Source organism: Arctopsyche grandis, chromosome 11 (genome assembly GCF_051622035.1).
Source record: "Arctopsyche grandis isolate Sample6627 chromosome 11, ASM5162203v2, whole genome shotgun sequence".
NCBI classification, from domain to species: domain Eukaryota; kingdom Metazoa; phylum Arthropoda; class Insecta; order Trichoptera; family Hydropsychidae; genus Arctopsyche; species Arctopsyche grandis.
Genome location: NC_135365.1, coordinates 22,326,501 through 22,354,107, shown reverse-complemented (window position 1 = coordinate 22,354,107; position 27,607 = coordinate 22,326,501). Strand labels below are relative to the sequence as shown.

Genomic DNA, 27,607 nt, shown 5'->3' with positions numbered 1-27,607 from the left:
TTTTATTCATATTATATGTTTTATGAAAATAATTTTATAAAACAATATGTTTTACAAAATAGATAGCGGGTCTCATGTCGTACGAAAATTCGTCGCATAGATAAATTTCCTTACAGAAAACTGCTCAAATATTGCTCAGCAAATGCTTTTTTACTAATTCTGTTAGTTTTGAGCAATATTTGGGCAGTTTTATGTACGGCAATTTTACTGTGCGACGAATTTTCGTGTGACAGGAGACTCGCGTGAGTGATTTTCGTCGTGGCGTAGCGATTCACATTTTGGATGTAAGCACCGAACCCATTTTTGTACTAACGATAAGAACCGACGATAAAATAAAAAAAATAGGATACAAACATAAATAAAATTAATTTAAGAAGTGTATCGAGGAGTGATGTATTAATTTTTGATTTTATGATTCTACATTCTCATAGATGACCAGACTAACGTTAATTATACTAGTCAAACAATACGTCACTTTAATTTAAACAGAATTGTGCAAATCAATTTGTTATCTTATTTACATACTATATAAATAAATGCTTAAAATTTTAAAAATTTAACTTATAAATTGTCAATTTATAACAAAATTAGTATTATAACTCATAATTAGTTTAAAATAAAATAGTATTCATGTCATTTGAAGCGGGTCGCTGAATGTCGTGTTACGATAACTTTTTGACAGTTGGCGGAATGGCGACTGTGTTGCTGTGAAACTTTCTCGCGCACTACTCCTCCCGTCAGCATCTCGCTGCAAAATTCCAATTAACGCCGAAATTGCAAGTAATGAATCTACATTTTCATTTACATACGCCTATATACTAACGCTTCACAATATCCAAATTAATCACCTGCCATAATGATTCTGTCACGCCTACGCTACGTCACAAATAAAAATACATTTGCACAATGCGTATTAGTGCCTAGATAAGATAAAGCTTTTTGTATCGTTTTTAATTTTAATGCTTCATCAACCACCCCTCAAAATCAACATTCACGCAGTGATAAAAATTCAAGTAATTTGATACGTCAAAGTGACAGGAGACAACTGTTTCCAAAGTGTTGCAAAACAATGACATTTTGGCAACCAATCACGGTCAATGCACACACTTGACAAGAATAAAATAAAATTCTAATACCATTTTCACATTGATTTATTCACGAATTGTGAGATTTTAATCGTTTTTAATAAATTTAATCTTTTTATAAGAACCCCTCAAAAGCCAAATATACAAACATTTTTTTACTGTATCATTCATCTTTAATAAAATTATTAGTTCTTTTGTTTATTTAAAATTTACTTTCCTTACTATTAATTTCTTACATCTGGTAATTTTCAACTATAACAAAAAATATACATATAACATTGTGCAATGACTCAATACATGATTTCTGCTAAACGCTTGTGGTATTTTCATACAATGTTGTTAAACGAATATGTCAACAATGGCTCGAATCGATTCTTGATAGTTCATAGGTTACGCACCGTTTCATATTGCGTGGGTAGACAACCATTTTCGGTTGGTTATATTATTCATCAAGGTTTTGAACACCCACAACATTTTTCTTCCTGATATAATACTGGCCAGTACTATTACATATTTTGGTTTGAGAATCAGTATTTCGCTTGACTCATGCAACGTTTAATGTTATTATCTCTTGTTAGAATAGTCACTATGAGCCATTTAATGGCAGTAAAACATAAATATTATGTATTCGAGTACGTACGTATATATGTATATAATATTATTTTTGCATATCTCGTTCATTGCAGAATAATTATTGTTAACATGTGCTTTTTTAGGTCAAGACTTTCACTTGTTCGTTTTAGTCAAATATTTATACAAATGTTATGTATGTGCAATATATTGAATAATTTGTATTTTTAGATCAATAAATTATAACTATTATTTAACGATTCCTTAAGTTCTATCTGTTGTCGGATAATAAATGTATTGCATTCAATTTAAAGTATTGCACTTTGGTTTTTTTAAATTTAATTCACCCGAACTTACATATACATATGTACATAGGGCCCCTGGACATTTGGACGAAAGATAACTGGCCGACTGACATTTTGCCGAACAGACGTTAAGCCAACAGACAATTGGCCGAACGGACGTTTGACTGAGTGAACTTTTGACCGAATGAAATTTATGTTTATTTCAAAAAAATAAAATGTACATACATATGACGGGCTGAAAACCAGACTGGTACAAGTGACATTTAAAAAAAAACTGTAATAAAAGTGCTAAAATAATAGCATATATGAAATGCTATTATTTTAGCACTCAAACCAGCTTTTGTTTTAAAAATTTCACTTGGACCAGTCTGGTTTTCAGCCCGTCATATTATATGTATAAAACCCTTAATAAATTTTTTAACATTTTATAAATGCAAAACACAAATCAATAATTAGCTTTAAAACTATTCACTCCGAATCTGAGTTTAAATAGCCTATTAGTGAAGTCAAAATATATATAAGAGATAATGAGAGCCTGCAATGCAAATTTTTTAAGTTATAGTGTGAAAAAGATGAAGTTTTTAAGGCGTTTAAATAATTGAAATCTGACAAACCGAGTGGTTGGCGGAAAGTCAAACATACTAGCTAACAAACGTCTACGTCTTCAAAATTTTCGCAATCTTAGACGTGTTTATTACGATTAATTTTCACCATCGAACTATCAGAATCGATTTACATTTCTATCGGTGACCAAAGTTTCAAACCGATCGGAAGAATGTGGGAATATTGTCTGAATCATTCGCGAAGTGAAACATAGAATAACACGTTTATGAATACCTCCTGAAAATAATTGCAAATTAACCAAACTAAAGGAATAATGTAATATTGAAAATTAGATTTTATCTAATTTTGTGATTTTAGTCGTGATCGTGAGCTTTTAAATAAAAAAATATTATTTTCCATAAAGTTTATTTGCACAATTTTTCTATTGATAAAGATCACAAAAGTTTTCACCGTTTCCCTATTTTTATCTCTTTTTTTATTTTATTTTTATTATTTTGTACTTTTTTTATATAAAGCAATTAAATTATAATTAAAATTAATACAATAATATTATTTGCAATTTTTATTTTTGTTTATTTTTATTTATTTTTTAAAATAAAAATAAATTTAAGAAATAAAAAATTTAATTCAGTCAAATGTCCGTCTGCCAAACGTCTGTCGGCCAAATGTATTTTGATGGCGCTTAAATCATTATGTAATTGGTCAGATTTGCATGTCCAAATAAAAAACCGTCACAGTAGCGATTTTATGCATAATAATTTACTTTTTCCGGTATAACTATGTACATACATACATATATCGCACTGATTTAAACTGCAGTTTTTTTTAGTAGATTTTCTCCATAAAAAATTTTATACTCAAATAATTCTGACAAAAAGATTATACGTATACTCTTTATACTGTTTATTTTTATACCTATCCAATCATACTCAATGATCACGCCTTAGATGGAAACCTGTATATCCATTTATTATATTTTGGATTTAAAAAGCATTATACGTTGCTATGGTAATCCATAGTAATGGTCATTGCAATACAATAACTTGCGTTTGGAAACATCGTCTAACAAGTTCCAGGAATGAATTCCGTGGGGAAGATATAAATCTACACGTATTACATTTTTTGCCGTTCGTCATAATATGTATAATGTACGTTCTGTACTTTCTCTGTTATAACTGGGTACTAAATTAATTAACTACAGTTGCGGTCAGCAAAAAAAAAACTGCATAAATTCCGAGCTTTGAGGTTCATAAAAAAGATACTCAGATTTTTATTCGACAGCATTTTTTAATACAAATTTTTCGACATAATTTGAGGCCGTCTCGCCAAATTGACATTGACAGTTAAAAAGACCCGCTCCTAGAGCTTTTAATTTAGAAAACGTGTGGTAAATAGGACTGATTACCGATCAAATTACGTTTTATATGAAGCTAATACACCTACGCTGAAAGTCGTGTGGTACTAACATGGGAAATGTGGTTTTGAATCGAACACCTACCCAGCATATTACAATCAGCTGAATGTTTGAGTCCGAGTGCCGCATATTAATTGAAAATCGATTTACCAGCTATAAACGTAAATATTGTATATTGCCAGCTATATATATAAGTAGATATATAAAGGGACATTCTAGATGCATTCTAAATATGGTGCTGGAGACGGATGTTGTGCATACCATGGACTCCATCTTCTAAGAGCTGCCAGTCTCGGAAAGACTCCACAATATCTTGGAAAAGGGTTATTTCATACTTAAGTCATATGGCCACGAAGAATGTGGAGAGTCTGGAGAGGCTAGTAGTCGCCGGAACGCTGGAGGGAAGGCGAGCGAGGAAACGGTCTCCCAAGAGTTGGTCTGACCAAATCAAGGAACTGGCGGGATCGTCCCTTAACGCTGCCTTTAACTTGGCACAAAACCGGGAGGAGTGGAGGCGGATCGTCAATCAAATCCAAGATGACCGAGAAAGAAGAAGTCGTAGATTGCAAATTGTATTTGACGTGATACAGCAACATTACCGTACAAGTTGCGGGATACAAGTTTCGGGATTAAGGACGAAAACACACTGAGTGGTATAGGACGTCACGTCCCTGGCTTGTAAACAGTGGGTGTTCCATTACCATAAACAGCAGGTGTTCCCTAAACCGAATTCGGGTTTACTTGCACGTGCAAAATGCATATATCCATATGCAACCGACAAGTTTCTTCTACATTTCTTCAAATATGGGATTTGCCGTTATCGATCACTGTCAAGCAAGGATAAAAGATCACCGAAAACACTCCAGGGGGTAAATTTTGGGACTGTGTATCATGTATATGGGCTAGGGGTGCTGCGTTTTTTTCGCATGTTTAAAAGTATCTAAAAAAAAAAACACGTACTACTTACCACTCGATGTGTTTTCTCCCTGAATCAACATTGGTGCTGCATTTACACGAAGCCAATTGTTAAGACATTCCACTATTGGTAAGCCAAGCCAATATTGGTCTCGGAACGCCTATTTACACGAGGCCAATATTGGCTTAGTGGAATGTCTTAACAATTGGCCTCGTGTAAATGCAGCATAAGATCCGGGCCACATCGGGTGACTTGCTAGTGACTTTGTTGTTCAAGCGTAGTTGCTCGTGGTCACTCTTGGTCACCCAACTCGGGCAACCAAAAGCGATCAAGAATCCCCTCACGAATACCCACAAGAGTTTTCAATATGTGACGATAGTACCACGTTTTTATAGTCTTTCACCATGTAATCACCGGGTAAGGCAACCCCCAATACAATGCTATACATTTTGAGGGATCGCGCTAGTCACTCAAGCAATAAAATCATTGTGACCAGACCAAACGTCGGCAACCGATCTAGCTGATCGGGTGAATTTACGGCTTGGTGACTCGCCCAGTGTGGCATTATCCATACAACTGCATACATTTAATCTGGTCGCGCAACAAAATCACCCACCAAGTTTCCCGCCATTATAGCCAATAGTGGAATGTCTTAACAATGGGTTTGCTACAAATGATTGTAAACCACCCGGTTGCATACTCATTTCGATTGAATTTCAGCATGTACGAAAGACGAGATATTCATGGGGTTGCGCAGATGACATTTCGATGTACATTGATGATTGGCAATTCTTAAAATTGAGTTGGATCTTTCTGGCAAGTTTAAAATGACAAAAGCCGAGACAAAAGTATGAAATGAGCATGCAGCGAAATAAGCATGTGCCCGCTTGGTTTGCAATCGTTTGTAGCGCAGGGCTTAACTATTGGCCTCGTGTAAATTCATCATAAGATCCGAAGAATTCTATTGCTTTAGCTATATTCGAGTGCCTTTGAAAATTAGGACTTCTCGAAACTGCGCCACTATTCAATGCAATTTAGATAATATATACAAATTTAAATAAAGCTCCTTTAAACCATCACGGTAAATCGAAAGTATGCTTTTGTAATCAATAATAACCCCACCCTTCAATTTGAGGGTCTTCCATCCTCAAAACTACCACCCCTTCTCTGAAGAACTTAAAAGCTAACGATTGAGTTTTCACACACTAATGGAATAACAACTCAAGTTCTCGTCCTTTAGTATAAGAGTATTCTGTTATGTTTACATTATATTTTCTTTTTTCGTTATTTATATACATAGCTTATGGGGGATTATATTTCGCATCCTTTCACCGGAATGAAGTACTATCACATTTTTGGCCGAACATCAAATGCGATATGTCATTGTCAGGCGTTTATCCACACCGATCGATGCGCCGAATAAAATATGTGCCTATAGTAATGTCACAAACACACTCGGCGAAAAACAATAAAATTTTACTGTAAAAAAATGAGCTGCACGATCAATACAACACCTTTCCAGACCCGAATTTAATAATAACTGACCCCTTCATGAATGTTTAATATCGCCCTTTGCGTATGCGTGTCGGGTCTCGCGTGTCACCCTCGACTTTCACTTTTACAATTTGGCCAGTTTCTGCGGAAAGTGGTTAAAAATTTAAATTAATACCTCAAGAGTCAATCGAGTCCATTGCCGAAGGAGATTTAAATCGTTAATCACTTTTTTCAGGCTGATACTAATCAGGTTTGCTTGACTCACTCGCTTACTGGCACTGCAAGGGCGAAATCACACACGGCGGGACGTGGTACATGGTTTTTTTTTAGATACTTTTAAACGTGCGAAAAAAATGGGCATTCCTTCATGCGATACCCAGTATATTCATGCGATGCACGGTACACAGCGTCAAAAAAAATACCCCCTGGGTGTGTTCGGTAAAATTGTATTCTTGTATTTATCCTTACTCGACAGTGATTGATAACGGTTTTAAGAAATATAGGAGAACTTGTCGACGTACCACATACCACATCCCGCGCTGTGTGATTTCGCCCTACCAAACACATGTACAATGTGTTTAATAATGGCACATATTCATGTTTGCACACGCTCGTTTTAATTTTTTTTAGGAGTAATCCCCCCAGTTTATCTCGATGACCCACCCAAGATGATCTCAGGACTGACGGGCTACCTCGGCTCGTTCTACAACATGGTTACCCAGAGGTTGTGAGTACACCGCTTCTGAAAGCGAATGTTCTTTACGTACATTTACATACATACATCTAGATTAATCGATTTTTAACGAGAACTCGTTCGTCGTTGACCCCGTCGCCAGTTTTGCACTCGTTGAGGTCATATAATTTATTCGAAGCAGGTCAAATATGTACATGTATAATGTTGTGTGTGTGTGTGTACTTCTCGTGATAACTTGTAACTTGCATGAAGTTTGTGTGATCGATAAGTTCGAATGTGTGAGTGAAAGACGTCTAGGATTTCGACCTTTATTGTCTGGTTTTCACTTGTTCAACTTTCGCCAAAGTCAGTCCGCGAATAGTTCTGATGAACTTGGCCCGATATAGAAGCTGGCGGAAAAGTAGGAGTGAAAACGTGTTAGAAATTTGAAAATTACTTTTTTTTTTCTGGGGCACTTTAGTGTCATGTGGTGCTACCCAATTTCGTGAAAAGTTGATCAATGTTGGAAAAAGTTGGCTTTGATTCAGTTCTGGGAACTTATTTGGATTTTTAACTTATTATTTTCGCATTTGTGCTAGATGACGCTTGCTCTACGTGTCGATGAAACTATAATCGATCCAAATATTAAACTACATAATATTCTTGAAAGGTGCAATTTAAAACTTTTTAATTATTTTATTAAATATTATATGTAAAATGCTCCCGACTATGACCCTAGGCAAAATTATGGGAGATACAAAGTTACGCGACTCGAATCAAATTAAAGGCGAAAACACACTGAGTGGTATGGGACGTCACGTATCCATGGCTTCCTGCTGTGACTGCAACTAGTGGCTGTTCCCCAAACCGAATTCGAGTGTAATTGCACGTGCAGAATGCATATGGTTGCATATCCATATGCAAGATTCTCCTACATTTCTTCAAATATAGGATTCAATGTTATCGATCACTATCAAGCAAGGATAAAATATCACCGAAAACACTCCAGGGGGTGATTTTTGGGACTGTGAACCATGTATATTGGCTAGGGGTGCTGTGTATTTAAAGTAAAGAAAAAACACGTACCACTTACCACTCAATGTGTTTTCTCCCTAAATCAACATTGGTGCTGTATTTACACGAAGCCAATTGTTAAGACATTCCACTATTGGTAAGCCAAGCCAATATTGGTCTCGGAACGCCTATTTACACGAGGCCAATATTGGCTTAGTGGAATGTCTTAACAATTGGCCTCGTGTAAATGCAGCATAAGATCCGGGCCACATCGGGTGACTTGCGAGTGACTTTGTTGTTCAAGCGTAGTTGCTCGTGGTCACTCTTGGTCACCCAAATCGGGCAACCAGAAGCGACCAAGAATCCGCTCATGAATACCCACAAGAGTTTTCAATATGTGACGATAGTCCCACGTGTTCATAGTTTTTTACTATGTAATCACAGGGTAAGGCAACCCCCAATACAATGCTATACATTTTGAGGGATCGCGCGAGTAAGTAAAGCAATAAAATCATTGTGACCAGAAATGAAATCTTCCAAAACATCCTTGTTTTGTCTCCTGCTGCTATTTTGGAATATCTGTATCGCGTTTTCTATTCACCCATGCTATTCAATACTGATATATGTATGTAAATCTAAATAGTGTCTTTTTTCCGACACCTCAAATTATGTTAGAAATTGCTTCATTTCGATCAACTTAGAAGTTGACAAACTCTAAATCAAAGGCTTTGTTGTGAACCTCTACTTCCTATTGGTCGAATCATTTTAGCTCATCAATAAGTATTTTCATTCTTCCTTCTACCAAGTTGACTGAACTAAGCTTATATCGCTCGAGTATGCACACGCTTTATACATTAATCATTCGATTCACTCCTGCAACATTGATCATAGTCGTTTTCTTCCGTCTCTCTTGGGTACCATTTCAGCACTTCTACATTCCATCCAAGTTTGAAGTCTCGATAACTTTTTTCAAGCACACGAGACTAGAGAAACGTCCACGTAGAGCACCATTAAACCTTATCCCAGTACATATAGACTTTCCTAATCATTAAACACGCTTTTTATCTAATACATGTATATTATTGTAGCTGTAAGTAGTTATCTTGCATGGTTTGTTTTTGCGCACACGAGCGATTTCCGGTGAACGAGCAAGCGTGCGTGTAAAGGACAGATCTGGGCATTTTTTTCCTTCAGTGAAGAAGCATCTTTTAATCTTTCGGAAAAGTTTGCGGTTTCCTTTGTTCTGTTATTCGGAGGTCGCACGTGTGCGTGTTTTAGCGAAATAGAATTGGAAGGGTTTGAACAGTTTTATTCGGAAAATTTGGGCCGTAAAAGTACCTCTACTTAATGTCAAAATGTAGACTTTCACATTGAGTTTATGGTTCTGTGCATAAATTAATTTTATTGTTCGGCTTATGTGTATCCGGTAAGCTTAGTATTTGTTGGTGCATAGTACCTATGTAATGCTTAAGTTTATAACAAGTAGTAAGTACTTAAGTTTAATTTGTCGTATTCATTTTATTTTTATATAATCTAAAATATTGTGTATTTATTAGCTTTAATGTGAAAAAAAATATATTTTGGTATAAATATATATTATGTATATTGAGAGATGAGCGAGCGTATCGTTTCGTATTAGGTTATATTATTTATTAATCAGCAAAAATTCAAAGAAATGTTAATTAAAATATTTGAGTGTCTAGTCGAGGAATGACTTCCCCACAAAAAAAAACACGAGGATCCCACACATAAAAAACTAATAATAATAACTACTGTAATATATAATTTCGAAAAAGATTTTGTAATTTTGGTGTTTTTTCGTTTGTAATCAAAAAATAATCCAATTTCCTATGATAACGTATCGATTTCGATTCCGATTCCAATTCCGAATTCATATTACAGTTATAATTCTCGATTCCTGTTTCAGTTCCGATTGCCGACATGTCTCAGTTCTCGTCTATGTTTCTATGACTCGTCGTCATAGAAATTTTGACTTGTTTACGAAATTATCAACCAAAGATACATGTATGCATACTTACACAGAGAAATGTTATAATAATAGAATCGCCCTTTCGAACTCATTTTTTGTTTCCGTAACTATGCAATATAGAATCAGGGTCATCACATATTACTACAGAAGTCCTTTTTGATAATTAAATATGTGTACGTGTTTTATTTTGATTAAGATTTATTTATTTATTTATTATGGGATGTGTATTTGTTTGTCTTTGGGAACTCTTAAATTAATGTGTAATGTATAGTTTTAACAAAAATATGTTTAATATAAAATTAACGATTTTTATAGTAATTAAACTTACATAATTGGTTATAAATATATTTAATTTATTATTCGGCGCCATCAAAAAAATGTTTTTACATTCATTTTAAAATAATTTTTACATTTCTCTGGGCTACCCCTGAAAAAAAAGTCGAAGGCGGGCGAAGTAAGTCCTAAACCACTGAACCGATTACGATGGAACTTTCAGAATTTGTTGTATGCATGTCTGGGAAGATTACTGTGAAAAAAAAACGGAAAAAAACCTCTTAATAATAATATTCGTAATTACGATTTTACTGACGCGAAAGTAAAGCATTAGCGCATCACGCCGCGAATGTGACAATAATAGCGCCACGCCTACTTCGCACTCGAATGTACTGACCATTCAGAGCTGTACCACAAACACACAGCGGATGGCCCACGTCAACAAATATATCTATGCTGTGGAACGGGAGCGGGAATTGCACGCGTTGTTGTGGCATTGCAACGCATGCCGGGTTCAAAATATATACCGTGTTGTTTATTGTGTGTTTTTGAATGCATCGTGCAATTTTCACCGATGTACTTGCCCATCTTGTTAGTAATATAAAGTTTTTATCGGGAATAAGTCGAGCACCAAGCATCAAATACGATGGGCAAGATGGGCAAGCGCATCGTTAAAAATTGCACAATGCATTCAAAACCACACAACAAACAACATGGGATACATATTGTTTGTTGTTTGCGTTGTGCGTTAAAGCGTAATTATAGAGACGTACCGCGTGATATTGACAACAATTATTTATTCGTAAGGGCCTTTCTATTATTATAACATTTCTCTGATACAAAGTCTCTTTTGATTTTCTCTCTGTCTCTCACTTGAATTGTATATTAGATTTTAATTACGAACTCTCGAAACTCTCTTTGATTTATTGATTTGATTCGATTTAAAATCGTCGCAAGGATGGAACATTGTTGAGCTGTAAACGAATCGGCATTCTTTTGTTTGAAAATTGAAACGGCGCACTTTAGCCGAAAGGCGTAGAAGCGTAGAAGCGTAGAGGCGCGCGACCGCAGCGACCCTCCGCGGATCTGCGGCGAAACTCGCGCGCGTAGATATCAAAGGGGGCGAACGAGGGAGTGTCCGTAGCGGTGAGGTGCGAGGGGTGATGGGGGGGGGTCGAGGGGAGCGTGCGTAGAAGCTCTGCTCGCTGGCAGCGGTGTTTATCCGGCAGCGGCAGTAGTCGCGGGGCGCGCGACGAGTCTGCGCGCGTCTCGCGGTGGCGGGCGAGGCGGTGGAGGGCGGGGGTGGGGGTGGGGGCGGAGGCGCGGGTGGTGGGGGCGCGCGCTCGGGGGGCGGCTCGCGGCGCAGCGGGCGTGCGGGTCGGCCGCGCTCCAACACCGTGGCCAGCGGGGGCGGAGGCGCACCCGGAGGCACCCCCTCGCGCGCCCCCTGCGGCGCCCCCTCCGTGCACAAACGCAACCTCTACGTGGTCTCGTTCCCGCTCATCGTGCTCTTCAACCTGCTGCGCTCGCTCATCTACCAACTGTTCGTCGTGTTCAAGTACGTGTACGCCGCTTCCCACAGGGTCTTCTCCACCACCAACACCAACACCACCACCACCACCACCACCTCTCAGGAGGAGGCTTCCCTGGACGCGGTCCGGAGCGAGTCGCAACACCGGCTGCTGCACGACATGGACACACCCACCCACCAACCCACTCATCAGCCTCCCGGAGATCCCTCGTTAGCCAAGCAGAAGCATCATCACCGCAGGGCGTTCGAGTACATCTCCAAGGCGCTCAAGATCGACGAAGAGAACGAAGGTAACGTATTATGTATGTTCTTTTTTACCTTATTCACGCTAATTACGTAGGTTATTATTATTATGCCTGCTACGCCAACTCTACGCTGTCTTGTTTTTGTCTCATATGACTTTTTTTTTGCTTTTTGAAATGTTCCATTTGAATATTGACTGATGTATGCCTCGTCGACGATTTGTTTAATTTAGGTTTATTATTTTATACACTAGTGTTTTTTCGTAATATAAACTGCTTAGACATGGCCAATATAATAGTAAATATTTTATTAAATTTATTTGAACAGTTTTATTTTATTTGAATATTCATATGTTTTTCTACGAACCAACAATAGTTACATACAAAGCCTCTTTCGAAATTATATATTAGATACATAATGCAAATTTAAATACATCATTTTAATATTTACACATTTTCATATTATTGATTTTTTTTCGTTCAATTTAAAGAATATTTTGTTGATATAAAAAAACTCTTAAACTACTATTAATGGTTTTTTTTTATTATCTAATAATAAAATCATTATTACATAAATGTACCGTAGACATTTTTTTCTATTATCAAACAATGAAATTCATTTGCATATATTATTGTTTTTACAAAAAAATTCAACCCACCTGAGTAATTTTTCTGACAGTCGCATCTCCATATTGTTATTTAATTTTTTTCGTAAAATAAAAAATGTAACTTATTTGGTTCGGTGAAGCTACATTTATTTTCATCCATTTTTTTATCAAATTTGTTTTTTAATACACTAATCGTATATCAAAACGATTCTAAAACGAAACTCTGCAATCTAAAAATAAAATCTACATATGTACATAAATCACTAGAGAGAGGTTAATCATTAGGGCAATTTTACAGGGGCGTCATTTCAGCTTTTCTCAAGAGGGAGCAAAAATTTTGACCAATAAGGAATAACTTTCTGGGGGGGGGGGGATGTATTATCATTTTTTTTATTTATATATTTTTATCAATAAAATTCATAGTAAAATAATTTAAAAAAATCTATTAAGAGATTAGGTATAAACACATTTATAAAATACAAAATAATCTCCTGAAAATACAATAGGGGGGGGGGAGACGGCCCCCCTAAATGATGCCCCTGGTAATATAGCTTTTTGCCATTATGTCTATTACTAATTTCATATAAAACTCTTTTTTTAATTATTGCCCTCTTACTTTCAGCATTGTTGGAACATGTATTGTTATTTGAGATAGCCCTAATGAGTATATAATTTTCAGTTCAATGACATATCCGATTTTAAATATTTAAAAATCTAGCTATTTTTATATTAGTACTATAATAATTGCTAAAAAGTTCAAGTATTTAACAAAGATTCTCTTGATTTATAGTAGTTTTAATATTCACTAAAAGATTAAAAAGTAATAACCATATTGCGTGTAAGTAAAAATAAAAACTTTAAAATTTGATTAATAAGAGACAAGTCATCTAACAATATACACCAAGTACATACATATATAAATAGATCTTAAATTATTCAGGAAATCCAATCTCAACCGAGGAAACGTTCAATACCGTTAGAAGAATACTTGTGTCATTAGCACAACAGTAATCCCACAGCATCCATTCAATAAACGAGTTGTTTCCCCAATACATTTTCATAATACTAACAACTGTACTTAATAAATTTCAAAGGCTTATGTGTACGTATGATAGTCAATTATCAAAATTATAAACATTTCAAATCGGAGAATGACTTTCATTCATATATAACATGTAAAATTGTTTAACTACACTATACCTGTTATACCACTTCTACACCGACTGGCTCATTAATCTTGATGCGAGTCAAATGTGTACCGTAACGTGTATATATATCACTCTTTATTAGACCATCTGAATTTGTCAATGTCAAATTTTAACCCATTTGACAGATAATTTGCATAATTCAGTTCCACATCACTCAGTTTAGTTAATAAAGGTGCATTCAATCGTAGACTTGCTTATATAAACTACCATATTATACTATTACGCTTTTCAAAACAGATAGACGACTCATTATCTATGCGAAAATATACTACCGTTGTAATAAATAAATCTACAATTATATAATCCACAACAAACATAGGCTGCGATGCGTGTAACATTACTCTTTTATATATCGGATCACAATAAAGCAACGTCCATTCAATGTATTGTCTCTTTTGTCTGTACTTCGACGTAGATGAATGGATGCATGAAAGTAACGTGCACTATCGAGATGCTTTCTAGTTTATAGAAGGATATTTACGAGACCATTTGGCATATTTGATATCATATGATGCCAAGTTGCCCTTGAAGTCGGCCACAAATACCGTAAGTATTGTAAACCGCATATATCTTCGTAGTTGTTCAACTTGCACAATTGGAGCCCGTTATACACTACAAAAAGTATGCGAGTCCCTGTCGTAAGCTCGGTGCATATTCATGGTCTATAAATGAAGCGAGCATAACGTCTTTGACCGGTGTTAGTGTGCGATATGTTTACGCTTTGTAAATGAATCGGTCAGGTGGTAGTAATCGTAGTCGTCGAGGCACATGTGGAAAGTCAGAAGTGTGATTTTGGTATGCGTCGGTTTCGTCACACGTATGAGGAACCAGTTTTTTGACTGATTATACTAACACTGTTTGCGAATTTCGTTTTGATTATACCTTTGTATGTATGTAAATGCTGATAGAGCAGTTGCTCGTTACTTTCCTACCTACTCAGTGTTGATTTAGTTTTTTAATTATAATTGAGTGTGTATTTTGGGACGTTGAATAATTTAGGTAGGTCTGAATGAAATGAATGTTTTTTTTTATTATGTGCCATAATTGGAAGATATGCAGTAGTTGCAAAAATATATATAATACATAATAAACATGGCAAATTCAAAATTTGATTTCTCAAATAGTATTGAAGTTTCGGCATATTAAAATTTTTATATGAAAAAAATGGAAACTTTAAACATGGATCATATATTTATTTTAAAAGTTCAGAACATTTAAGTATTATAGGTAAATCCTACTGTAATGATCAATGATTTAGATAGCAGCATAAATAGCTCAGTGGTTGCGTTAATGCTAACCACCGAGAGGTTCCTGGGTTCAAGCCCTGGGTTGACCTCCATTGAAACGAATTTATTAGGAAGTATTTCTGAAGTGCTGCGGTCAGATATGGATATTTAAGACTCCAAGTCGTCGTTTGCTATCAGAGTTTGCCAATTTATCTGATTTCATCGTTGAAACGGTTCTTCACTAAATTGGCAAAACCATCCTACCTACTATTTAAATATGATTTCTTATTTATAATCTATAAATCTATATATGAACAAGTTTAATACCAGAGGTGTCGCTCAGGGGTAACCTGTAATAACCATAGAAGTAGAATGCATAGAATGGTCATTGGTTAACAAAGGTACAGTATAAAAGCGAGCCATCGAAGAGAGAGAGACGGAAAGTCAGAAGAGAGAGAGAGACGAAGTTTAGCAAACAATGAACAAACTCTGCCGCGCAGAGTTTTTGTAGCAACATTTTTGGAGGCTGAGAGCGATTCTACTTCTATGGTAATAACATTATGGGAAAATATATTTTTTTATAAATAAAATAAATAATAAATGATCGCAGGCTACCAGATAAATAGTATAATACTGTTACGTAAGGGTGGGTTCAGGATCCAAATGAAAGGCCAAAGTCGCTTCACAGCATTTATTCGACGATTCAAGAGGTCCGAACGGATCCACCGCTAATTTCAGAATAATCTGGTCTACCGCGTGTTCCTCCTTATAAAGGACAAGTTGCACATCACAGCTTCCTCGCTCCATTAATGTGTCTATTGTTTAGGCACTTATGGGTCAAACATGGCGAGTCTATTGTTTACGCACGCACTCGCCCAGGTATGTGAGGACTTCGGCGTATCCTTTGTTCGGGCACTTACTGAGTCCCGTTAGCCTGATCCGGGGTACACAGTCATTACTTTGTATAATACTTGTATCAAATGTACAATGTTTCTGGTTAGGTGGGCGCATTGAGGTTACCTGTTAGGCCTTCCTGGTATAGATTAAAAAATAAATGAATTTAGGTATTATATAGTTGGTGACTGTTTCCTTTGAAAAGTCCTCGCTTCAATCTGATTTAATTTATCTTTCAGGTCAGAAAGAGTTGGCCATCGAGCTGTACAAGAAGGGAATCGGTGAGCTGGAACAGGGCATAGCCGTAGAATGTTGGGCAGGACGCGGAGAAGCGTGGCAACGTGCTCAACGCTTACACGACAAAATGCAGACGAACCTCGGCATGGCCAGAGACCGTTTGCACTTCTTAGGTGAGAATCATACCGTACCATGCATACATACATAGATGAATTACTCTAGCTCTTGTATTGTATATGTGCTAAATGTTTTACGATGCACGATCGAATGGTTCAGTTTTTGCTTTGAATATTCCACCTTTCTCTATATATTATATATATATATATATATGTATATCGTATGCAGATTAGTTTTTCTTTATTATTATTTTGTCTGTTGCATTTTTGCTATTGTAATATTTTATTTTATTATTATTTATTATTATGTGTGTGTGTGTTGTCGTGTGTGATAGGTTTGATTATTCTCGATTATTATGCGTCTCGTTAGCCTCGTTCTACAAACTTGGAGCATTGTCGTTTATCTGTCTCTATTCTGCGGTGGAAAATATGTTGTGAATGACAGGAAGAGGTGTGCTTTCTATTAGTGTATTTGGTGGGTTCGCTCCAGCGACTCCCAATTGTGACAATGATGTGAAACAGTATTGATTTCCCTTTTTATTAGCCGTAGATCCATCGTGTCTGTGTGGGAATATTTTCATTTTTTTGGTACTATCTCTTCTTTTCATATTTTTCTGTTTTTAATTAGATTCACAGCGATCTTGATATATTTTTCTGCAATAATTACTCTATTATGATATAATTCACCATTATATCTACCTTTCTCAAATTTAATCGTACACTAATCTGTGTATTTTTTGCAATATCTTTATGTAAATCTACCGTAGGTGTTCATCAGTTTATCTTGGCGGACATTTTGAATGACACGCTTTTGTGTGCATTTCTTTTATTTGCTTTTTTCACACGATACCGTGTAATAGTTATGGAGCTGATAATATAATATAGATCTGGTTTTGCAAAAAGAATCCAACCAACACCAGTATTATATTGATAACTGCAAATTCAATAAATGGTTTTTTTTGTATATGTAGTATAAAAAAACAAATAATAAATTTTGATATCTCTGAATCACGATTACTTTTTTACAGGCTTTTTATTACCTTCACTATAGTAATTCAGTGACATTCTTCCCTGTAAAAAAATTTTGATCTGATTTTCAACCACTTCCACTCTTCAGGCCGCTTTGATATTTTACCAACTTATAGGTGTCAGCTAACATTGAAGTAAGCTTTGTTTCCAACATGAAGCTGGAGGAGTTTATTTTGTGCTAAACTCAGGGCCGTAATATGAGGGAGGGGGGGGGGGGGGGGGCAGATAACCCCGGGCGCAAAATTAAGGGGCAGCCCAAACACAGTTGGTAATATTGGGTCTTTTACTTGATCTATGTTTTTGATATGATTTTTTAAATGTGTATCATTATCTGAAATTTTAAGATAGATTTTTATTTAGAACGCCATTCACGCTACCTATTTTTTGAAAATAACAATATTTTCCTTTTAATTGATTTTATTATATTCAATTTTAATTTATTTGCTGCTCATATTAAATGAGAAAACGGTAAATTTGATATGTTACTTATTGAAAATTGTGAGTAAAATAAAGAATGGGGTGGGGGAGACGTTAGTATAGTGGTTCTTAACCTTGTTGGAGGTACTAACCCCCACCAGTTTCATATGCGCATTCACCGAACCCTTCTTAATTGGCACCCGAATCATATGAGTCGAGTGTGTGTTTAGACCCGAGACTGACTTACCGAACCCCTGGGGTTCGATCGAACCAGGTTAAGAACCACTGCGTTAGTAGCATATTTGCCCCCGGGTGTATTTTTACTAACCTCTTCTTACTTTCACTTACGATCACTTGTCAAAAAAAATTTGGGCTCTTATCCGATCGTTTTCATACTTTGCCATTTTGCTCGGTTTGGTCATCAATATAAGTGGAAATGACGTTCGCCATTACGATGGTAAAAAAAAACACGTAATAGACACGTTTGAAAATACGACTTCCTGATGTCTATCGTCCGAATTGATTGTTCAGACTGTTCGTCCAGTTTGTTCGTTTTAGCCTCTTCTCACTTTATATCCCTTTTCGCCGCCATCTCGGTATGTCAGATTTTAATTGTTTGAACGCCTATAACTTTTTCCACTCGATTTTATAATTCTTCTTATTGCCAAGCCATTTTTCTTCCTGTTGCCAAATGCTAAACATTGTACTATACAAAAAAGATTCACAGATTCACTGTCAAAATGTTTATGATGTTGTTTAGATCTTTTATGCATAACTATACTAGACTATTTAAATAATGCATACCCTGACCATACATCTACATATGGATTGAGTCTTTCTTCATTTTAAAAATTCTACATATAAATATATACATACTGTTATTCTGTCATTATGATGATTTCAGTGCCGAGATAAACTGGTTTTTTTCTATAATTTTAATTTATAATTGATCACATTTTTTATTATAACGCATAGCTTAATGTTCATTTCTTTAATTTGCTCATTCTAAAATGTAATATATATTTTTTTATGGATGTGAATTCGAATAGAATTATCAGCATTCATTATTTCATTATTTTCAAATAGGCAATAATAATAAATATAGTTTAAAAAAAAAAATCGTAATGTTATTCCAATATAGTATACACATATATAAAAGTGAAACATCCAACATTAATGTCGTATTATAAAATGTGCATATATTTGAATTTGAACAAAACTATTGAACATTTGTCCGCATACCCCCATACAGTCAACTTAGAAGCGTTGCGCAAACTCGGAATGCCAGACGACAACTGCGAAACTGGTACGTCCACCAGACTAGCGTCCAACGGGAGAACAACAGTCCGGTTCCGTCAACCTGGAACGCATAGTACTGTGACGGACGGTGAGAAGACAGAACGCAATAAGCACCGCCTTAACACTTACATCTCACAAAATAGCACTAGCATTAAACCCGCTGAAGGTAAAACATCATTATTTTGACGATCGGGGGGGTGCCTCCCCCCGGTCCGTCCTATGTATACATATAATATATATTTGACGGCTGGGCTTTGCTGATATATTTTGTGTAACCCGTTATTTATATATATGTATGTATGTATATCTGATGCGTTGTAAAAAAAGTTGTGATTATTTTCTATTATGTTTTTGTTTTTTCGTTTTTCTTGCACTATCGTACGAGGCGGATATTTTAGTATTGATATTTTCATCACAACTTAGTCTACAACTACATGGATCATTGTATTTCTGTGTGTGTGTTTATAATACAGTTATTTAACATCTGATATTTTTCGTTTTTATATTAATTATATATATATGCGTATGAAATGTTGGATGTTTAAAAGAAGAGACAAACTATTTAATAAATCCATCTTTTTAGTGAGAACTTTCTGATGTTTGTTTTTGTATCTGTTTTTATTTTATAAACCGTAACCATATTGTATTATACATATAAACCTTGTGTATTATTATTTTTTTTATTATTATTAATTTTTGCTGTAGATTATATAATATAATATATTTAGCTTGTTATTTTTTTCAAAATTTTGTGTGTTTGTTTTATGTATATTATAGTAGGTTTAAAAAAATCTGGAATATTATTTTTATTTGGTTGTTAATTAAAAAAATTATAGTCCGTACAATTTCGAATGAGACTTATGTATATGCTAAAACGCATATGCTATCCAGTGGCGTCATTTCTGCTTTTCCCAGGGGAGTCAAAATATTTGAAGGAATGACTTTCCTGCGGATGGGGGGGGCAGGTGTATTATATTAAAAAATTTGTGTATATGAACTATTTCTTTTAATAATTTTTTTATTTATATATTTTTATCAATAAAATTAATGGTAAAATAATTTTAAAGGCTAAACAATTTTTACAAATATCTTTCAAAGCTAGACAAACAAAAAAACAAAATATATTTGGGAGTTAACATTTTTTTTTCCGAGGAAAATTCGACGTGTTTATACCTGACAGTGTTCTAAAGAATATTTTTGTTGGTTTAGTATTTTAATTCAAATTCATAATAATACATTAAACAACGTGGATAGTCCCGTTCAAATTTAGGGAGGGGCTCACCCCCCCCCCCCCCCCCCAAATGACACCCCTGTTGCTATCTCTTTCACCGCCTCTCGACCAATAGCATCTCGTGCAGACAGTAGAACATTTGTATGTACTCGGGAAATGCTATTGGTCGAAAGGCGAGGAGGGAGATAACATGTACGTTTTACCTAAGTGTCATCCAACACCGAATGGACAATAAAATAAATTTTAAAGAATATCACAATATCATTAAAAATATTACTGAATATATTCCAGGTTTTTTACCTCCAGTATAACAGACATGCATTGTAAATAACAAAGATTGTCTTTTCTTTTTCGTTTGCATTTCATATTAATTTTTTCATAACAATTAGAATTAACATTATGTAATATATTAGTAACAGTAACATTATATTAATAGTATTTTTTATCGTATTATAATCGATTTAATTTCAGTTGTGTTGCTTTTGATAACAATTTAAAATACATATCGTTCAATCTATTCCATATTGAGATGTTATACATTAACCGCTCGTTTATTTGTAGTATCCGGAAGAAAGTTGACCGTCGCGGGACGTCGTGTACCGGGAGCAGGTGGAATCATGTCCAAGTCTCTGACTCTCCCGAGATCCATGGGTCGTACTGTGCCGTCTACGCCAAACTCTACACCCGCCACCGGCTCGTACTTGTCCTACGGAGGCAATCGGCATCCCGTCAAACCGGCGAGCACACCTCCTGCAGTCAAACGACAACTCTCGGTATAGCCATTGACCTCTCAGTTGTTGTTTTTTGCATTTTAATTTATTCCACCGTATGCTCGTGTTTCCATTTATGGCTAAAATGGCGAGTGTCGCTCGGTGCTAATTCCATATGTTTACGTTGAAGGTCGGCGCTAATGGTTCGCCCGTTCGTCGGGCCGGCGGTTCCAACAATGCAGCGGGACGTAACGTACCAGCTCGTCCTCGCACCCCGAGCAATCAACCTTCGACCAATCTTCGCGGCGTAGATTCAAAATTAGCTCAAATAATCTTAGATGAAATTGTAGATGGCGGTCCTAAAATACAATGGGAAGATATTGCCGGGCAGGAGGTCAGTTTTTTTTCGTTCTGTGTTTATCTATTTTGAATATTTGAATTTGTCTTAATGTGCAATTTCGTTTTTAGGCTGCTAAACAAGCTCTTCAAGAGATGGTTGTATTGCCGGCGCTACGACCGGAGCTGTTTACCGGTTTGAGGGCCCCTGCACGAGGGCTGCTCTTGTTTGGACCTCCTGGAAATGGTAATATAATAATAGTTCAATCATATTTTTCTTTGTTTTCCAGCAGCAATGCTAACCACCGAGAGACTCCCGGGTTCAAGCCCTGCATTGAACTCGATTGAAAAGTATTTTTGTAGTACTGCTGGTCAGGCATGGATATTTTTGACTCCAAGTCAATCGTTTTCTATCAAAGTTTGCCGATTTATCTGATTTGTCACCACTATTTGAATATGATTTCAAAAATGTATGGTCCGTAATGACATTTTGGGAAAATATAAATTAAATTAAATTAAAATGTTTTCAGATAAGGGATCTTGAATTTTTTTCTCATCTCTAAGACTAAATTATGAACCAAATACTAAAAGTATCAACTTCCAAAGAATGTTTAACGAAAATATAAAAATATATAAAAACCATTGTGGCACTTCTTTATACAATATTTTCCGATCGCTCTATTAATATGAATTACATAAATGATTGACGGATAGATTTTTCAATCTTACTTGCACAATGAAGATAGAGACACAGAGAGTATTGATATAGGTTTGATAGTGATAGATAACGGTGATTCCCATATTTGAAGAAATGTAGGACAAACTTATCGAAATAATAAGATCGTATGAATTGCATATGCACATGCGACCTCGGTATGGGCAACCGCTGTGGTGTAAAGATACGCCTCTCACCGCTGGAGTCCACGTATGCGTCCCGTACTGTACTTTTGCGTTTGTCGTTACCATGAGTGTGTTTTATTTTGACTGAACTCTTAGAATAGACGCTTGTCTGATTCATCTCGAATAATTAGTAGTAATACCTTAGTACTGTAGGAATTATTATTGCCTATGTAGAAGAAAGCATGTGTGAATGATTAGGTTGGCATGCATGAGTTGAAAAACGGTTCAGTTGTCATCTTGTTATGTGACGCGCGAGCGATCAGTTCACTGTGGCTCTCCATCAATAAAACAATGTTGACGAATGAATGTTGTTTTTAAATAAAAAATGCCACTCTGCCTGAAGAAAAAGATCTTCGATCAATGCGTTTTACCAGTGATGATGTATGGATGTGAAACTTGGATATTGAACGCCAAGATGCTTCACAAAGTCCAATGCACTCGAAGAAGTATAGAACGCTGTTTGTTCGGCATGAGGAAAGACAGGAAGCGGAACACATGGGTGGGAAGTATGACAAGGGTAGTGGACATAGTGGATAGAGTAAAGAGATTGAAATGGCAATGGGTGGGCCACGTGGACAAAAGAAGTGCTAGAATGGCACCCGAGATAATGCAAAAGAGTAAAAGTAAGACCGCAGGGAAGATGGGAAAATGTGTGGGGTGAGATGGATGAGAGTTGCGCAAAACAGACGAGTGGAAGCGTGTTAGAGAGGCCTTCATCTAGCAGTGGATGGTAAGCGGCTGTAGATGATGATAAATCTTCCAGCGAGTCTCATTTCACACCACCGCCCATGTCTTCTAACAACCAAATCCTACAGTATTAAATTTCTAAATAATCATAATTATAAAAGCAATGATTTTTCATTTCAGGTAAAACTCTTCTAGCTAGATGTGTAGCTGCCGAATGTTCGGCCACCTTTTTCTCCATATCAGCCGCAACATTGACTAGCAAATACGTCGGCGATGGAGAGAAAATGGTCCGTGCGCTTTTCCAAATAGCCAGAGAGCTGCAGGTAAATATTGTTTTAATGCTATCGTAATCTTGATTTAAAAGAATTGATTCTATGTATGAAATAAAATTTTCAGCCTTCCATCATATTCATTGATGAGGTTGATTCATTGCTGAGCGAACGGTGTTCTGGTGAACACGAAGCGTCTCGGCGATTGAAAACTGAGTTCCTCGTTGAATTCGATGGACTGCCCGGTAGTGGAGATCATCGCGTTATTGTCATGGCCGCTACCAATAGACCTCAGGAATTAGACGAGGCCGCACTAAGGTTATACAAATTACAATTTGTACGTATCTTTTTTATGCATATATAATATTGTTATTTTCATCAACAGACGATTTCCAAAACGAGTATACGTATCATTGCCTGATACCGAGACGCGTGCAGCGCTGCTAAGACGACTTCTAGAGCGTCACGGAGCACCTCTTGCCACATCTGAACTTCTTCGACTTTCTCATCTCACCGATGGCTATTCGGGTAGTGATTTAACCGCTTTAGCTAAAGACGCCGCTCTCGGACCTATACGAGGTATTATTTTTGTTTATTTATTACTCGATTTTAATTTATGGTGTGTAATTTTATTAATCTTTCGTTTGCTTTTGAGTAGAATTGAACGCCGAACAGGTGAAATGTATGGAGCCTTCGGCGGTGCGCAATATAACTTATGAGGATTTTCTAGACGCGTTGAAGAGGATCAGGCGATCGGTTTCGCCGCAGAGTCTGATCGCGTACGAAAAATGGTCGTTGGAGTACGGCGATGTTAGTGTTTGAACTGATGTTAAATTTTTGAGTTGAATTTGTTTCGCCCCTGGAGACGGGATTACGCTCTACGAAATGAAGTATCACATCGGAATTGTGATAATATTTTCGACGCGTCGAAGAATTTTTAGAACCGTTAAATTATAGACTACATTTTGAAGTTGTTCTTTGTTACCGAACTGATATCGTATATATATATAAATTGATTAGATCTTAACGTTTTTATTGTGTATTAATCGTAGTAGGTGTGCTCCATCTAAACAGTATATTTGAAAAAAAAAATGAATGTTCAGTAGCGGAACTGTGTAATTATATTTTAATTCAAAATACAACAAGAATTGTTCAAAGATAATTAATTTTCTTTTAAAAAAATTGTAATTTAATTCTTTTCCAGAAATATGTAGTATTTTATTTTAATTATGATTTGTTATGTTCGTAAAGGAAATGAAATATTGATGTTCCGCTACTGTGAATGTTGCTTGATATTATACAATACGTCACATAGCAAAACTATACTAATATACTACATGATAGCTTTAGAATGTACATGAAATTGTTTTTAATCATTGAACTCTTATGTATGGTATGTATGTATGTAGTTCAGTTTTATCACAACATGGTTTTTAATGTTATTATTTATTATGACACTCGGTAATAGAAAATTGATTGTATTCTATCACAACATCCTGACTCCACGAGTCGTTGAATCTCTGGTCATTTCTTTTGTGATATACAATTAATTATTTTGTATGGATTTTTTTATATACTATATACTTGTAATAATTTTCAACCGACGTATGTTTTAATGTTGACAAATATTTTGCATACTTTGATATTTTACTGGTAGATTTTAATAATTGAATGCACATTAAGTCGAGAGCACACTAAAAATCGCAACTTACATTTTTGTTTATTTAGATAATGGTTTTTTTTTTAGCAACCACAGAAATACGTACACGTTCGATCAAAGGTTTTATATTGTTTACATTTATCAGTTAGATGTGACGATTTTAGTTTGTAACAGAAGCCCTTCTTTGTACTTCTTATTAATTTTAAAGTAACAAGTCACATTTTTGACCAAAAAAATAAATGAATAAAATAATTGATTTCTACACACGTGTTGATCATGTAAATAATCTTTAATTTATAATTATTTCATAAGATGTATTATTAAAAAAAAATTGATATGAAGGCATCTGAAACCCAATTCATATTTTTAAATCGCTTTTGTACAGATCGTATATATGTATGTATATGTATATATTTTTACTTACCATAAAATTTCTTCCAATGACTCAATTTAATATGTATTTACTAAACACATGTAAGTTATTTTAATATATATACATAATAATTTGAGATTGAAATACAGGTTACAATTGTTTCGACTTGTATTTGAATTTACCGTACACACGTCAAAAGGTGCACGCGGCCAACTTTGCCTTACTGTTTTCTTGTCGCACTGAATATTTTTCGCGAATTGAGTTTTTCACTATCATCAATTGTATCGTTTTATATATATATATATATATATATATATATATATATATATATATATATATATATATATATATATATATATATATATGTATATATATATATATATATATATATATATATATATATATATATATATATATATATATATGTATTATAATGTGTGTATTTTAAAGTTGAGTGCAATATCATAATGTGACGGAATGTAAAATGCGAGTAAGAGTAAATTTTGAAATATGTATCTGTATAATGGCTGTGAAATCGTAAAACAAGATTGTTTGCTGTGTGGCATATTTTGCATACTTCGCGAAAGATCGATTTGTTTATAATGGACCTAAGAATTGACGGAGAAAAAGATGTAACACCAGTCCGATGTATTATTTTTAACGTTTTTGTTAACCCTTTGAGTGCTGACGTCTTTTATGTCGAAAGCCCGCCATAAATTTCAACTAGAATTATTCAGAAATCCAATAGAAAGAAAGTGTAAAAATGGTATCTAATCCAAACAAACCCTAGATAACTATCGCTGAGGATTTCGAGTTTTGTAATGGTGTGTTTAGACTCTCTAATATATCTTGCAACAATATAAAATAAACAAAACAAGTCTATTAATGAATGTATTATTCCAAAACTAGTTCCATCTTCTTCGTTGTTGTTAAAATGTAAAATACTCGGCAGTTTGGGATCTCCATCGATAAATTCTGCTATGGTTATAAATTCAGAAATTCTAGTGTAAATCAGTCTTTATAAACATTAACACATTTTACACGATCTAAGTTCAATGTATTTTTTTTCAATGCTACCTGGAAAGGCTTAACGGGTAGTATTCTTGTTTACTTTGTACATGCTTAAAATGCAAAGCCTTTGTGCATATTTCAGGCTCATGGAGTCGTTGACAAAACGCCGATTGGCGTTGGTCAGCATTCAAAGGGTTAATCTGATGTGTGTAAAATAGTGTTTCAAATGAAGTTTGCAAAAAATAGCTTCCAACGCTGAAAGAAAGGACTTGCTCTCTTTGTTTGGGTATTATTTTGTTGATTTGCATTTAAATAGATTTTTACTTGTTTTTATATTGAATTATTTGATATGCTTTAATCGTGTAAGTTGTTTGATTTTTTCAGATTTTAATTTGTAGAAGCTTACCGACAGAGTCACGTAATGCAACGCGTCGGACCTCGTCGTATTCTTCGAATTGAAACGCGTCAAACATCAGACCGTCTCGTTCTGAAGATACGACGAATATAGTCGACGTGGCCGATTTCCAATAGAAAACTGATCTAATATTATATACATAATAATAATAACACTTGCGAATATTTTTATATAGAGAAAAATACAAAGTACAAATACGAATGTAAATATTGTTAAACTGTGTTTAGCGGTGACAGTTCACAATATGCCAAATTTTAGTCGCACCAAGTATACATGTATGTAGCTTACGTTGCGTGACTCTGCTCCGGGGTGATTTTACGACGTAGACTCGTATATCGTAGCGGTCGTTTCAAGTATACGGTGTGGTCAGCATCGGATTATTTAGTACCTGTGAAGCGCGTCATCTTAGCTTAGAACGGCAATCAACGAATCCAGAGTGTTGAAAAAAATATACGAGCTAGCTTGATAGAAGATATTGTTCGAGATGAAAATTAGACTATATATATATATAGCGTTGTCCCAGGTTTGTGTTTCGTCGTTGTTTTTTTTTATTTTGTTTCTCAATATTGTGTGCAAGTATTGTGACTATGCAGTGTGAGCTTATTATGTATTTATATGATTAAAAGTGACCACCGTTGCGATGCTGGGCGTGCATTTCGGCTAACGTAACAATTGATTAATTATAAGGAAAGCGAAAAAAAGAAAATACAAGACTTTTTTGTAATTGATTCTCGATGATATTTTTTGACGCTTGGCTTTTGCTGCTGCAAAAATAATAAAAAAAACCATTGGTGTTTTAATCTGATGATCTTTCACACTGTTAGTTGTACACTACGATATAAAATTTGTACATATGGATTATGATGTGTCAATAAATTTTATATGCAAGTGTAAAATTTTACTCCTTATA

At 35.2% G+C, this 27,607-nt stretch overlaps 1 protein-coding gene across 13 annotated transcripts; it reads left to right on the top strand.

The window, feature by feature from the left end:
- Positions 1-661: 661 nt before the first annotated feature.
- spas (spastin) lies at positions 662-27,604 on the top strand. Of its 13 annotated transcripts, XR_013261147.1 has the most exons (14): positions 662-780; positions 6,979-7,075; positions 11,881-12,119; positions 16,247-16,417; positions 19,059-19,271; positions 20,898-21,109; positions 21,237-21,440; positions 21,515-21,629; positions 23,150-23,292; positions 23,366-23,556; positions 23,624-23,817; positions 23,897-24,048; positions 26,667-27,220; positions 27,324-27,589. XR_013261147.1 is itself a non-coding variant. In XM_077440632.1 (13 exons), exons 2-13 carry the CDS (start codon positions 7,017-7,019, stop codon positions 26,739-26,741), a joined length of 1,965 nt encoding a protein of 654 aa, XP_077296758.1. In that variant the 5' UTR covers positions 662-780; positions 6,979-7,016; the 3' UTR covers positions 26,742-27,604. The 13 variants fall into 13 exon arrangements, 12 of the variants coding, with proteins under 12 accessions (XP_077296758.1, XP_077296762.1, XP_077296761.1 ...); XM_077440632.1 differs by having other exon boundaries at positions 6,979-7,072; positions 26,667-27,604; XM_077440636.1 differs by having other exon boundaries at positions 19,059-19,193; positions 26,667-27,604.
- The last annotated feature ends 3 nt before the right edge of the window (positions 27,605-27,607 follow it).